Source organism: Coccomyxa subellipsoidea (genome assembly GCF_000258705.1).
Source record: "Coccomyxa subellipsoidea C-169, whole genome shotgun sequence".
NCBI lineage: Eukaryota > Viridiplantae > Chlorophyta > Trebouxiophyceae > Coccomyxaceae > Coccomyxa > Coccomyxa subellipsoidea.
The window spans coordinates 1,244,669-1,259,786 of record NW_005178039.1 but is presented as its reverse complement, the minus strand read 5'-3'; the positions used below and the strand labels follow the sequence as shown (position 1 = coordinate 1,259,786).

The window sequence follows — 15,118 nt, the reverse complement described above, 5'->3', positions numbered from 1 at the left end:
GGCTGGCCGACTCACAATGAGACTTCGCCTGAGATGAGCGAGGCCTTGAAGCGAGGTCGTTCTGCTGCGCCAAGATGCAGACAGGTATATTCAAGATTAATGAAAGCATAAGCATCAAGCAAAAAATAACTGTACATCAGTCGTCTCCTCAACCGTGCCTGAGAAGTTTCATCAAGGCAAGCTGGAATAGTCGCACTCCATAGAGTGATTTACCGTCCCCAAAATTTAGTCTTGAAGTCATGCATCACGTTGGGAGGTCCAGAGCTATGGGTCAATCGCGCGCTGTGGCTGTCTATATCTGACACCTGAAAGAATCCTGGTCAAAAAGGAGAAGAAGCAGCCTTATTCTGTTCCTTGCTGCTGGATTGCTTCAGAACTTCATGACATATACAATAAAACTCCCATTGTGACGTTATCCATGGTATATGTTACATCTCACGCTGGGTGAGTGCAGGTCTTCATAGCGGAAGGCAGGGTGGGCCAGACCTGCAAGCTGGTTCAGCAGAGCCCCGAGGGCCCCTGCAAGCGGCGAAGAGCAGCCAGCAGCGGTCAGCAGCAGCGCTCACGATCCCTGTCCCCCTATCTCACTCGCGTGGGAGGAGGCTACGATTACATCTACCCCAAAATACCATTCAATGATGACTTGCAGTACAGCTTGCCACGCCCAGATAAAGGGTTGACCTCAGGCCAGCGTGCAACCAGACCCCAAAGTGAAGATGTGGCAGAGCAGGCAACAGGTGGGATTTTCCATCCATGAATCGCCGGACATCGATCTGTGTGCTTGAAAAGCACCCACTTGACATCTCACAAGTATACACCCTTTCTTGCAAATGGGACCGTAGAGTGGACGCTGACAGTTCAGCAACAGCCTGTGAACTTGTCTGCGTGTACCAATAAATTTTGTACCAACAAATGTGCCGATGTTTGCAGGACGCGGTCCAAGAGGCATCACCAGGCCCCTGTCGGTGTCAGTGCAAGCCTGCCAGAGGGAGTATGACCAGCGCATGCTGTCGGAGATCATTCTGCAGGCGGAGGCCATCGCTGCACAGGACAGATGGCTGGGCAAAAGCCAGGCAAGGCTTATCCCATCGCCTGTGATGCCTGTAAAATTCACTAGTAAAGTACATTTGCACATCCACACAGACGGCCTTCGTAATGCTGCATCCATGCACATGTGACTGACTTCCCATGCAATCTGGATTCAATAAAGTCGCTCCAGTTTGTGCATCACTGCATGTCTGCTGTTCTGGAGAGAATATGCACTCCACATCTGCTGGCAGATTTCTTCCATTTGCTTAAGGCCAGGTAAATTCAAAGGTGGCACTGATGTGGCTGTGCAGGTCGGCGTTGCTCACATGCTGCAGGCCTATCAGAAGGTGCTGCCCCGGCACGGCATAATCGCGGCAGAGGACACATACTACTACCGCATGGTCATCACTCTCAGCCTTAGACCGGAGGCGGACTGGTGGGACAAGCTGCAGGCCGAACGCAGCCTGCTGCGGGGCACCAGGGGCCTGAGTCAGCCACAGCCTGGCCACCTCACAATAACACCCAGGTGAATCTCGGAGCCCACACACTGACCCCTGCCGTATCAAGAGTAGCAGGTGTTGGCCGCCTTGTTCATTGGTCAAATTTTTTTAGTGCTTTGTCATGAGGCAGGGTTCTTAGTAATACGGCCTGTTTCCGCACGAAGGTGTTTGCGACTAAAACAGGGGTGACTATAAAAAAGAGGTTTCACTGGACCCGAAATCTTTTTATCTTCCAGGAATGGACATTCTGGCCTTGCTGCCATCCGACATGAAAGAAATATATATAAAGAGCTGGCGTGCTTGCAGGAGGCTGGACCCCATGCAGCTTCCAGCGCTTGAGCACACACCCACAGCAGCGCCATCGCCTCAAGAGGCACGCAGCGAGGCAGCAGAGCCAGCTACCGAGGCGCATAGCCGCCAGGAAAACATCCCGGCCCCGGCAGACGCTTGGCAGGAGGTTGCAGACGAGTTCCTGAGGCGATCCGCGGAGCGGGCCCCGCTGCTTCGGTCGCGGTCTGCGTCCCCGCAACGGCTGCGCCAGGCGCCCCAGCCGCCGCCCCGGCAGACTGCTGCCACGCGCAGGCGACGGCCGACGCTCAGAGAGGAGACGCACGCGCCTCTCGCCCAGCACCCTTCTCCCTGCGGCTTCCATGCGGATGCTTGGCAGGGGGATCGGCAGCCTCAGCAGCGCGAGGCAAGAGGCAGCTCGTTTGGAGACTATGCAGCCGCAGAGGCTGATCATGGGACGGTGCCGCAGCATCGCACTGTGCTAGGGAGCGGTGCGCAGATTGGGGAGAGGGAGGCGGAGCTGTGCAGGGAGCAGCGCGGCATTGTGCAGCGCTGGCTGCACAGCGCAAGCGGATGCAACAGCGGCAGCGGCGGGGACAGGATCCCGGCCGCGTGGCCCCTGCCGGCCGCTCCAGATCGCCACCGCCGGCCGAATATCAAAGCAGAGCCGTTCTCTACCAGGCAACGTGCCGGCTACACTGACAGGCGCCAGGAGACATTTGGAAGGGATGTCACAGGTGGCAGGTCTCCCAGGCGGGGCTTGGAAGGCAGGGATGGCTTCGGGGCTTCTATTAGTCCGGTCAGGCACCGGTCAGCCAGCCCGGATGTGGCGAGGCGGGGGGTTCGTATGAGTGCTCAAGAGGGGCCTCGGCGCAAGGGAGAGAGGGCTCGCTCGGCCAGTCCCCCCTCCGCCAGGTCAGCACCGCGGCAGCTGCCGCGCAAGAGCGCCGTGCCCACGTCGGCGGAGGCGGCTGCCCGGCAGCTGCGCGCATCGTACGCGGAGTGGCAGAGCGCCACTCGGCGCCTCGTCGCAGTCGGCCACCGCGCCACGCGCCACCGCCGCTGGAAAACCTGCTGCCGAGCGTTCCAGGTCTGTCATGGGCGCTGCAGTTTATGCTGTCTAAGAGTGTGAATGTATGCTTTCAGGCAGCCCTCATACCCTGTGAGATTGCATAGTGCGATGTTGGCTGCATTATATCATTAATGCTCTGCCAAATGCCAGCGACTCATCCCTTATCCCTCATGCGCCATCCCAGTAGAAATCAACCAGACCTGCACCCACAACTGCAATTATTAGGAGATGCCCACCAGATGGTAGCATCAGATGACAATATACAGGGGCTGTGTCTAGCATACTCTGCAATGGCCACCTGCCAGGAAAGCATGCATTGACAAGCAAGAGAGTACTGTGCAGGCCTGGCATGCAGCCGCTGTGGCAAGGGAGAGACGGGCGTCGGCAAAGCTGGAGGCGGATGCTCACTGGCAGCAGCGGGAGAAGCGTGCACGCTTCAGCCACTGGCGTGCAGCTGTTGGCGCGGCTGCTCAGAAGTATGACGGGCACGCCAGCATCAGATGCAGGTGAGACCCTCAGAAATAATAGACGTCTAAAGAGTGCAGGCGATCCAATATTACACGGCCTTTTATTTGCATTCAATGCAGAGGACTACCATTCCTTGTCATGTGGGATGCATTGCAAAAGTGCTGCTGTCTCCAGGCGTCGGACGCTGCGGGCATGGCACGCAAACACGGCAAGCTCACAGCAGAAGCGGCTCAAGAGGACCGGTGCCATGCAGCACGCTGCTGGACGCATGCGCAACAGGTTTCCTCCCTTTGTTTTTGGCAGACGTGCACAGAAGTATTAGGGGCTGGAGAACAATTGATCTATTTGCCATGTTGTATTTATGCATCTTGTTATGAGGGTGATCTTGAAGGTGCACACCTGTGATCTAGATTTCGTGACTGGCTGTTGCAGGATGGAGGCGGCGGCGTTCCAGGGCTGGAGGGCGGGTGCGCGATGGCGGGTCGGTGCACGGCAAAAAGTAGACCGCTGCTCCCGCCGCATGCAGAGCCTCAACAAGAGCAGGGCCTTTGCCAAGTGGCTGGAGAGCGCCCAGGCCCGCCATGATGCAAGGTTGGCTCCCAGCCCCAATGATGCGCACAGATGCCTACCATAAAAACCCTGCAGTATTTTGCATCTTGATGTAATTCTTGCAAAAAGACAACCTGCAGATGCATGTGTGCTTTTCCTTAACATTGGTAAGTTGCTACGGCATATCTGCAAGACTCTCTGCAAATGACATCTGCTTGTCTTGGATGCATGCAGGCAGGTCAAGGAGCAGCGCATTAGAGAGATGCAAGCCTACCGACTGTCCAAGTTATTCCACTTTTGGAGGTTGAGGGCTACTCAGAAGGGCATCAGGCGTGGGACAGCGGTTAGAGCACTGCGAGCCATGCGCAACTTGACTGCGAGGAGAGCGTTTTTGGCATGGCAGGCAAAGGCCTCCAGTGCACTGCACAGGAAAGATATGGTTGCCAGAGCGCTGCAGCGGCTGAGGAACAGCACGCTGCATGCTGCCTGGTCTGCCTGGTCCCAGAAGGCAGTTCGCAAGGGCGGGAACCGCGAGAAGCTGGCTCTTGCTCTGCAGGTGGGCGGATTCCCTCTGTAATCTGCCTGTGTCGCTGCAAATCTTGATTTATAGGATATTCAAAGATGGTCCTAGGGTTTAGGGTCTGAAAAGTATTTTGTCCCTGAGTTCTACTGAGAATCCTACAAACACTGCCAGCTCCTATTTCTTTTTGCCCTGAACCTTTGGTCACGCACTGGCGCTGTACTCAACCTGCACTGTGCGGTCCTGGCAGGCGATGCAGGGGAGGACGGCCCGAGCGCTGCTGCGCGCCTGGTCGGCTTGGGCCGGCGGCCGCTCCCGGCGCGTCGACATCTGCACGACAGCCGTCACCCGCCTGCGCTCACGGCTGCTCTCCGCGGCCTTTGCCGGCTGGGCGCAGCGCGCGCCGCGCACCGCCGCTCTGCGCGCTAAAGCCACCGCCGTTGTCCTTCGCTGGCGCGACCGCTCCCTGACGGCCGCTTTCGGCCGCTGGGCGGACCACGCGCGCCTTGCCGGCACCCATCGGCATGTCATTGCCGCGACCGTGGCGCGAATAACATCCCAAAAGCTAGCGGTGGCTTTTGCCTCCTGGGCGGAATACGCTCCCGAAAGTGCGCTGCAGAGGCGCAAGGTCCAGCGAGCGCTGGCTGCACTGCGGTCGAGGGCGGCGGCTGCGGCGTTCCGGAGCTGGGCGGACTTCGCGCCGCGCAGCGCGCAGAACAAGGCGCAGCTCGCGGCGGCGGTCGGCCGGCTGCGGTCGGCCGCGGCGGCGGCTGCGCTTGCCGGCTGGGTGGGCTTTGCTGCGCGCAAGGTGGCGCGCAAAGAAGCCACGGTCGTGGCCCGGTACTTCCGTACACGGAGGCTGCTTGGCTGTACCTTTGCGGACTGGCTGCGGAATGCATTGGAAGACGCGGATGAACGCAGGGTGACGGTCAATCCTTCCTCGATTTTCTTGTTTTCTTTACACTTATTTTTTAGGTCCTATGGGCTACATGGGCCAGGTACATTAGGCAAGACATGTATAAAGTAATTGCTTTCCATTCTTTTCTGCAGTCGGCATGTAGTATTCAGTGCAAGCAGCACATGATAGTGGATTTTGCATGCTGCACATGCTAGGAACAGCCAGGCAGCAAGACAGCACGGGAACATTGGTCAGAGGATAAAAGCGTTGCGGGTGTGCGCAGGTGTTGCAGATGTGCGTGCACCGTCTTCAGAGCGGCTGCGTGTGCAGGGCATTCGACGGCTGGCTGTCCAGGGTGGAAACCAAGGCCGTTGCCAGGGAGAAGATGCAGCTTGTGCGCGTCGCTCTCATGGAAGGCACCAAGGTGGCATCCAGCTTCACCCTTCATATTGCACAAGAAGTTGTTTTATGGCTGCCATTCACACATGCAGCCAACGCACGAGTCGTGAAGTTGAGTTGCCGGTCAGCTGCCGGCACCAATGGCGCCATTGTGCTTAGGGCAATCAAAATTGTTTGAAAGCAAGGCATCAGTGCATGATTGAATGAGGGTCTCAATAGAGGTTCAAGGTTCCCCAGACAGCAATTCTGGATGGTTTCAGGCAATCCCAGGGATCCATGACCTGTCTAGTAACTGTGGCAGTCAGCGTGCCAAAGGTTCCGGGCCGACTATCCCCATCCCACAACCCAGAAGCACAAGCCTGGGGCTTCCACTGGAGCGTCAAACCCAGCACCAGTGCCAATTTGATCTTTATGGTTGCCTGTGAACGCCGCAGGTGCGCTGCTGGAACACCTGGCTGGAGGCTGTGGAAGAGGGCCGTGCTACGCGTGTGCTGCTGCACTGCGCAGTGGCGCACTGGAGCTTGCATGCGCTGAGAGCAGCTCTCACGCATTGGCGGCATCAGCTGCAAGGCTCCAAGACACTTGGCCAGAGAGCCATGTCCATCTGTGCACGCCTCATGAATTCTGTCCTGGTGCGGCCCTCACTTCCACAAGCTTACACCAGGGGTCAGGGTTTGAGAGCCGCCAAGGCGCCCCCAAGGGATTTGGCCAACCTGCTTTAGGTATTTATTTATTAAAGACCACTGTCAAACCCTGCCAGGGGTGGCTCAAAGAGATAGCAAATTTGAGGCATGCCTTCTGAGGAAGGTCAAAGCTGGGGCTCATACATATGTTGCACAAGGGGAGACTGGCATGCACTGTAGCAGTTGCCGTGCTGCGGCCATGCACTCAGGTCCCTGACAGATGGGGCCATGTTCACCCATGCCCTCACAGTGGCGAGGTCAACCATGCCTTTTGGCAGGCTTGACCTTTGTCACCTTGCTCCAGGCTTCATCAGGGTGTCTTTATTTAATTTTTATTTCATTCCATTTTGATTTCATATCATTTCATTTCATTTTTGCATTTAGGCAAAGGCATGGTCAAGCTGGAAAGACGCGGCGGCGCTGCGCCGTGTGAAGTGCGCAGCAATGCAGAATTGTGTCAAGAGGCTGCGGCAGGGAGTGCTTGGTCGCCTATACAGAGCATGGCACGATTCGGCCCTGCAGCTAGCTGATCTGAGAAGAAGGGCACATGTAGTCATTGCAAGGCTGTCCCACCTGGCATTGTCCAAGGCCCTTGCGGCATGGGTGGCATGGAAGGACATCAAGGAACATCAAAGGTAAGATTTTAATGCCCGTCTGGGCATTATAATTCTTCAAATACTCGATGTTTGCTTCTTATGCAAACTCTAGGCGTGCCAAAATTGTTGTCACCCTGCAAAATGACTCAAGCTTGTCATATATGCATTGTGCAAGTAGTAATTGGGCCCTGAGAGGGCATGAAACGGTAACACATGAGAAAGGGTTTGAATGTATGATTTCTCTTGGCACAGGACACTGCTCGGCCCCGTTTTGCAGCGCTTGCTGCATCGGCACTTGGCAACAAGTTTTGCTATTTGGCGAGAGCATGCCATAATTGAGGATGCGTTCAAGAATGTGGGAGTGAGTGCTGCAAGAAAGCTAATGGCTTTGAGACTTGGCTCTTTGTTGCAAGAATGGCAGGTACTGTGCATAGCTTGCATAGCTTATATTCTCTCTGGCCATGGCCCATTACGATGTCGGGGTAAAGTCACATTTTTAATGGGATGATGCTCGTGGAATGGCAGGCAGAGGCTGCTGCTACAAGAGCTAAGCAGACAAAGGTGCAGAAGTGTTTGGTGCGCGTGATGCATGGCTGCCTCGCCTCAGCCTTTCAGACTTGGCGCACATGGCTGACAAACACGGTGTGCAAAGGCCCCCTCCTATTGCAGGCCATGCATCAGTGGTGACACGTATACATTGCTGTAGCCACCCGTGAGATTGTTCGCACTCTTTGCTATGTGATTTTCAAAATAATGACTGAGATACACCATTTTTGTAGAGACGCTTGCAGACCCTCCTGCAACGGAGCCTCAAACGCTGGCATTTGCGACACCTTTCAGCAGGCTTCTCCGCCTTTGTGCAACAGGTATGTTCACTTTGCAGCTGTGTTGCGAATGATTTTTAAAATTAGCTTAATTTATAATCTATTGTCTTACCTCAACCTGATATATTTCATCACCTTCTAAATAGCATTGATATTGAGTCACTCACACAACGACGGTCGTCCGTTTGTCATGGAATAGGTGACACACGCAAGGGAATGGCACGCCTCGATGAAGCTTGCGCTCGCGCATTGGAGCGATCATACTTTCTACGGCGCTTTTGCTCAATGGCAGATCTTTGTTCAGGTGAACGGCCAAAATCATCTATTCAGAGCCGTGTATTGTTTTAAGCATCTGATATTGGGCCTGCAAATAGCTACCTTGACAAAACATATGGACGGAACATCAAGTCAAACATAAGAGCTCACCTTGCAATGAGAATACAACAACATCAAAACATATGGTTTTCCATGTATGGCAGAATGGCATTGCCAAGCGGCTCCGGATGGCATCTGCTGCTGCGGCCATGCGCAATATTGTGACATCTAGAGCTTGGCGGGCATGGAGGTGCTTTTGTGAGGCAAAAGATGCGAAGCGTGCACAAAATAATGATGCGATTATCCACCTCGCCTCTCGGACGATGACCCTCACCATTCAAAAGTGGCAGGTGCGGGTCACCCATGGCCATGTCGCACCACGGTGGTGTTAGATTCCTATTGATCAAGAATTCATGAAGAAGAGTCAGCATGTAGGATGCTCTGCTTTGTTGCTTGTATGGTGACAAGGTCCAGGAGATACTGTAACATTTTTAATGGTAACATTTTCTTGGCCAGGCCATCATTCAGAAGAAAGAAGGCAAGACCAAAGCAATTCAAGCAAGCGTCACTCACTGGCGAGAAAACAAATTGTCAAGGGCATGGAAAGCTTGGGCGCCATGGGCGACGGCACGGATTGCCAAGCATAAGTTGTTGCACTCTGTGGTCCTCCACTGGCACAACAGGACAATATACACAAGCTTTATAACTTGGAAGGCGCGCACTGCGCACAAAGCTGATCTACAAGCATGCCTTGTCGAAGCACAAGGTGGGCACGAGGGGTCTTTGTCAATAACAACATTTATGTCCACTTTATTTTCTTTAAAGGTAAACACATTGATGCATATTTTCAATCTCATCAAAGCACCGTGAAAATGTTAGCGGGCGTGCAGACCGATGCTATAGCCACATGCATGTTTTACTCCACGGTGATTGTTGCACTAGCGATCGTTATTTTTTAAACAGGCCGGCGGTCTCACGGGATCCTATCCACCTCGTTTAGAAGATGGACCACGTGCATTGTAGCACGCCATGCAGCAGTGGACAAGCTTCGTTCCGCAGTCGGGATGTGGTATCGTCGGTTGCTATTCACCACTTTCAATGCCTGGCGTGCAACGCATGATTGGTCACGAAAGAAGGCTGACCTGATGCGCAAAGCCATAGGTGAGCAAACCAAAAATCTATCATTCGTAGCAGATGCACGAAGATATGAAATTTAAAAATCGCACTATGACAAGATTGCTAGAGGCCTCTAGCAATCTAGTCACCCGGCCGGGTGACTAGATGGTTTGGATATCCATCGATGGCCACACATATTCTAGGCGCTTATAAGTAAGCAATAACAAATGCGGTGTGCTTTATGCTTAGGTTTCCTACGCAGCTGGCACATTGCTGCTGCCTTCATTGTTTGGCGAGAGATGGTGCCACTGTTGAAGCATAATCTACAGATCACAAATCGGGCCACAATGTACATGAAGAATGGCAGACTAACAAGATCATGGTCAAGATGGCGGGAAGCATTGAAAAAGATGCAACATAAACGACAAAGGGCACGCTATGCAGTGGCATTTTTCTTCCATCGAACACAAGCATTAGCAATGCAACAATGGAGGGCTAGATATTTTGAGGCACGGCAAAAACGGGAGAATGTTCTCAAAGCTGATAGATTTCGCGCGTGGCGCTTTTTGGAGAAATTCTTCTCTATTTGGCACAATGAGGCGATGAGATGTTTGCAAAAACGGCTCCAAAAGGAAAACGCCGAGAATGTGCTGATGAAAAGATATATTCGGGAAGCTTTTGCAGCGTGGCACAACATTATGTTACAAATGGAGCTTGGAAAGCAAAAGATGGCTGCATGCCTTGTGAAGATGTTGCAAGGGGTCCTTTCCCATGCATTTAATTCTTGGCATGGGGCTGCTGTCTGCCAACAAGCAAGAAGAGGCAAGATCCAATGGTCGTTAAATAGAATAATGCATGCACACCTTGCCGCGGGCTTCCAAGCTTGGCATGATGTTGTGCTAGGGCGCAACAAAAGGGTAACACAGGTGATCCTGTCACCTTTTACAATTTCACATTTTCAATGTTTCGTGCGTCAACGTCCCAATTTAGGTTATTCATGCATACTTGTATTCGACGAGGCATTGCTATTATTCAATATTTGAAGAGTTGTAGATATGCATGCTTTAGGTGAACGACACCATAAAAAGAATGGGTCGATGGAGAGTGCATGTTGCGTTCTCGCAATGGAAGAAGGTCGCCAATGAGGTTAAAGCGAGGGTTTTTAAACTCCGGCAAGCTTTGTTATTTTGGAGAAACAAAGTCTTTCGAATAGCATTCCACGAATGGCTATACCAAACCCAATGCAACGCCAATGCCAAAGCAAAATGTCTAGGTATCTACATCAACTTGAAGCACATATTTATGCACCTTGCAACCTTCATTGTGGCTTGGTTCCACTTCTTGTATTTCTTCCAGACGGCATTTCATGCACATTTTCATGCCATTCATTTTTTTGCGTGCACAAATAATGTAGCATTTTGCATTGAAAAATCCAACGATGGTAAGTGATGTGGTAATACCTCGTAGGGTTGGCCGTTAGGATGCTACGCACCACCATAGCATTTGCTTGGGGCGCTTGGAAGATATTCACGCGCGATTCAATCAATCAACGCGCTTTGTTGGCTTCTGCCATGGCGCATTGGCGCCAAATGTTGTTGGCAAGATTATGGACATGTTGGGTGGCTCGGGTTCATGCACATGCGAATTATGTTAAAATCTTTTCTAAGTGCTTCACCATTCCGACGCTTGCAACTTTTTTTAGGAAATGGATGGTGATACTAGTAGTAGGCGAACAAAAAGTTACAAAGGCAAGCTCTTCCTCTCTCATCACTTCACTTAGCTGTTGGTTTGCTTTGGTCTCTCAAAGAATTAGAGAGCTTGAAGTCTGATTTTCATTCATGCCTTAAATATGTAAATTAAGGAATTTGCTAATGAACTGGATATGGGGAACACAAGGTGACTGAGACTATAAGAGAAAGATTATTTACTTTTTTTTGGTTGTAGGGAGCAACAACAAAGACTCTCTGGCGACTTGACAATTTGTTGTGTGGTAAAGCATTCAAGGCATGGAGAGAAGGCGTGCTAGCACAAAACCAAAACGCAGGCACCTTTCAAAGTGCCGTATTGTATTGGAAACGCATGGAGGTTGCAAAGGTTTGTCTGGCGTCAAAAACTTGCGCATATCAACGTGCTTACACTTTAATGTGTAGAAATTTTCCTAACATAACTTATGTTGAACAATCAATTTGTTTGATATCGTTTTGTGCGCGCTCAGGCGTTTGAGATGCTAAAAGCCAACGTTCGACATTGTCGAAACAAGCGCATTGCAATGTTTCATATCCAATATGGTAGACTCAGAAGGGCGCATTTTTGTTGGGAAACATGGGCAGTTAAGCGTTGCGAACGCAAGAGGAAATGTATCGCAGCCATGCGTTGGTGGTGTAGCACCTACCAAGCAAGTACATTTCATGCATGGAGAAGATGGGCCGCCATCAGAATTGCAAATCGTGGCAAGGTGGGAACGCTTTGGTTATAGACCTACCTGCTTACTTTTTGAATGAAGGACCAATTTCCTAAATATGCATGTCCCATTCTGTTGGCGCATAGAGAAAATTGCATTAAACCATGAATATTGGAAACCCTCAATTCCAGGAACTGACATCTGTCATGGTGCAGGCAATTGTTGCCATCCAATGCCTTCGACAAAGCCACTTTTCTAGGTGTTTTGCTTCATGGAAACATGCTGTGACAACGAAAGCTCAAAAGAAAAACCGATATGATTTGGCCCAACAAGAATATATTGTGAGAAGCAAAAGTAACATATTCAAGGCATGGAAGGAGATAGCCAAGTCATGGATTTCAACAAAAAATAGGTTGCGCGCAATTTTCAAGAAATTGCAACGGAAGGTGCGTTCTTGGGCATAACGTAGAATCCCCTGTGCAAGATTACAAAAATCAATGTGTAACAACAACATATTGCATTGCAGACAAGTTCGATGGTCTTCAAAGCCTGGCATGAATTGTCCCATCGAGCAACCAAGCTTACAAGCTTGCTAGATGCACAACTTGACCAACGCCACACACATATGCTTATGGCATCTATGCAAGCCTTCAAAGAAAATCGGGAATCTTGCAAACTCACACATAATTCTGTGTGGCATTGGCAACATCGGACAGTAGCAAAGGCTTACAATGCTTGGAGACATTACATTCGAGAGAAGAAACGAAACATCTTGAAGGTGCTCTTTTCCATGGTAGCAAGTATTTTTATTATGCAAGCCAAGTTCTACATTTTGGGACATGATTCTCTGTTGTAAAATTTGGTGTCCGCATGATGTAGATGGAGAATTGTCTTAAGAAATTGATGCACTATACCTTATGTTCTACATTCAATGCTTGGAGAGAGCATGCTCACCTTTCATTGGCAAAGGATTGTGCCAAAGACAAATGGGTAAAAGCAAGGCTTTGCGAGGCAATCAAAGCCTTCAGGTGTGTATTCCTAGAAACAATATTGGAGCCAATTTTTCAGCTAATAATTACTTCATTTGAAGTACAAGCTATAAGAAAGATTGTGACCTTTTAATGAATAACTTATATAGACTCAACAAATTGCATTGCAGGGACAACGCAACTGATTGCTTTAAGGAAAGGCTGGCGACGGATAAATGGAGAACGCATATGCTCTTCGCAAAATTTACACCATGGAGGGCACATGTTTCCCAAAGAACATCCCACGCAAAGCATTATCACAAGGCTATCCGTCATTGGAGCCACATGGCCTTGGCAATTGCTTTTGCTGGATGGGTCAATTCCGTTGAATATTCAATTTGGAAACGGAAGGCAATGTCAAAAGTGTTGGGATTCATGGGCAACAAATCTTTGCACATTGCTTTGTCTACATGGCAAGCCAATGTCAAAATGCAGCAACACAATCGCACCATCATTTTTTCTGCACGTCAAATGGCTATGCAAAAGTAGGCCAAACGTCTTACCTAATGCACTCAACTTCTTGCTGTTTGATTGTTTGCAACCGCCAATGAGACTTATTCAATAATTTTTGTATATGAATAGGCAATTTGCATTTGCTTGGGGAGCATGGAGACAACATTTGCGGTTTGAGAAAATGAAGCGATCAGCTTCTTACATTGCTCAACAAAAATACAAAGACACGGCCATTCACAAATATTGGCATTGTTGGATAAAGTTCCATGAGGATGCCGCTGTACGACATGCCGTTTTTCTCAAAGCATGCGCTTTATTGTGTCATAAGTGAGTACCTACAAATCAATCCCAAAACTTATATACAAAAAACTTAGTGGGTATCTACGTTTATTGTGAAACATTGATGGCTCCACGAATCTTTGTACGTTTTCTAGGCACAATGCTAATATTGGCAAGCTTGTAGGTCTTTGGGCAAAGCTTGGATGCAATGGAAGCACTTCCATGGAATTAAACAAGCCAAAAAATATATGGGATTGAGAGCCATTGCATTCATGCGCAACGAGTTTTTGTCTAAAGCATGGAACGCAATCAAAGACGGTATCAATGCACAAGTTCGACGGAGAGAACGCACACAAATGGTTAACAACATTGTGGCAATAATGGTAAATCGCAAAATGTTGGCGGCTTGGAATGCGTGGCGTGCGGACCTCGAGCACAATACCATAAAACAAGATCGCATGCGCCAAGCCGCAAAACGTTTTATTGATGCATCAATGTGTGCCGCTTGGACGTCATGGATGCACTTTGTGATCGATCAGAGGGGCAAAGCCGCGAAAGAAGAACATGCCCAAATATTCAATATGACCAAGACGCAAGCAAGAACATGGAACAAATGGCGTGAAAGCTCTACAAAAGCCCTTGTTGACCGTAGCCTTCTTGAAAAGACGTTGACTTTCATTCGCCACCAGGCAAGTAGCGTCACACTCATTTTGACACTAATGGTACTTCTGAGAAAAAAATTCTTTTGATATTGATTTCTACCTGCAACGGTGCTGAAGGCTACGAGGAAAGCTTGGTCCTCATGGATAGAACACGTTGCGGCAGTTCTTCACAAGAAGGCTTCACTCCGACGTGCCACATTGTTTCTTTACCAGAAGGCTTTGGGGGCATCTTGGAACTCATGGAAGTACATGTCCAATCTAAAAGCATGGCACCGGAGACGGTTAGAAGTATGCTCGGCAATTCTTCTAAATAACAAGTTGGCGTTGTTTTGGGCGATTTGGATACGCTTTGTCAACAAACAAAAACATGTTTCCAAGGTAAAATACAGGAAATGTGATTATCACCTCAAAAGTATTGCCATGGACACCAAATTGAGCCTTGAACTTTGAGATGATCATCGTTGTAGGCGATCCACTTTTGGAGGCATGCAATCATGCGAATGGCGTTCAAATCAATGCAAAGATACGTTGACGCTAAAAATTTATGCCGTCGCTCAATAATGCATTTCACTCAACATTGCATGATTGCTATGTGGAGTGCATGGCGTGGTCAAACACAGGCATGTTGCTTCTCAAACATTATGCCCATGAAAAGAATTTTTACATCCACTTCAATGTCGGCTTCCACTGGCATGTGCACTTACTATGTTTTTTTTAAATTCAGTGCGATGACCTCGTAAAATGCGAGTAAGATTAACAATCTTGCAATTCAAGATAGTAATACTTGTCCATCAAGGGGTAGGAATTTTGGCAGCCTTTACTGCAGCTTGTCTGCAGACGCACCTTGCTTCTAGCAAGAAAAGGGTGTAATAATAATAATACTTGTTGTGCGATGCATTAGTAGCAATCCTTTGGTGTGTTTAATATAAAATTAGATCGCCTCTTTATCTAGTAAAGTTTAAAACGGACATTTGTTGGCACGCAAATTGGTGACCATATCTAGAAATGTTCTCAAATTATAAACTTTTGATATATTGT

At 49.8% G+C, this 15,118-nt stretch overlaps 1 protein-coding gene across 1 annotated transcript; it reads left to right on the top strand.

The window, feature by feature from the left end:
• Nucleotides 1-266: 266 nt before the first annotated feature.
• On the top strand, nt 267-6,445 carry COCSUDRAFT_61434 (hypothetical protein; the record flags this gene model as incomplete). Its single annotated transcript, XM_005649678.1, has 12 exons — nt 267-284; nt 455-737; nt 931-1,094; nt 1,341-1,555; nt 1,836-2,907; nt 3,232-3,395; nt 3,532-3,636; nt 3,790-3,948; nt 4,141-4,462; nt 4,677-5,348; nt 5,608-5,748; nt 6,158-6,445. The coding sequence occupies 12 exons, from the start codon at nt 267-269 to the stop codon at nt 6,443-6,445; spliced, it is 3,603 nt and encodes a 1,200-aa protein (XP_005649735.1).
• Nucleotides 6,446-15,118: the final 8,673 nt, after the last annotated feature.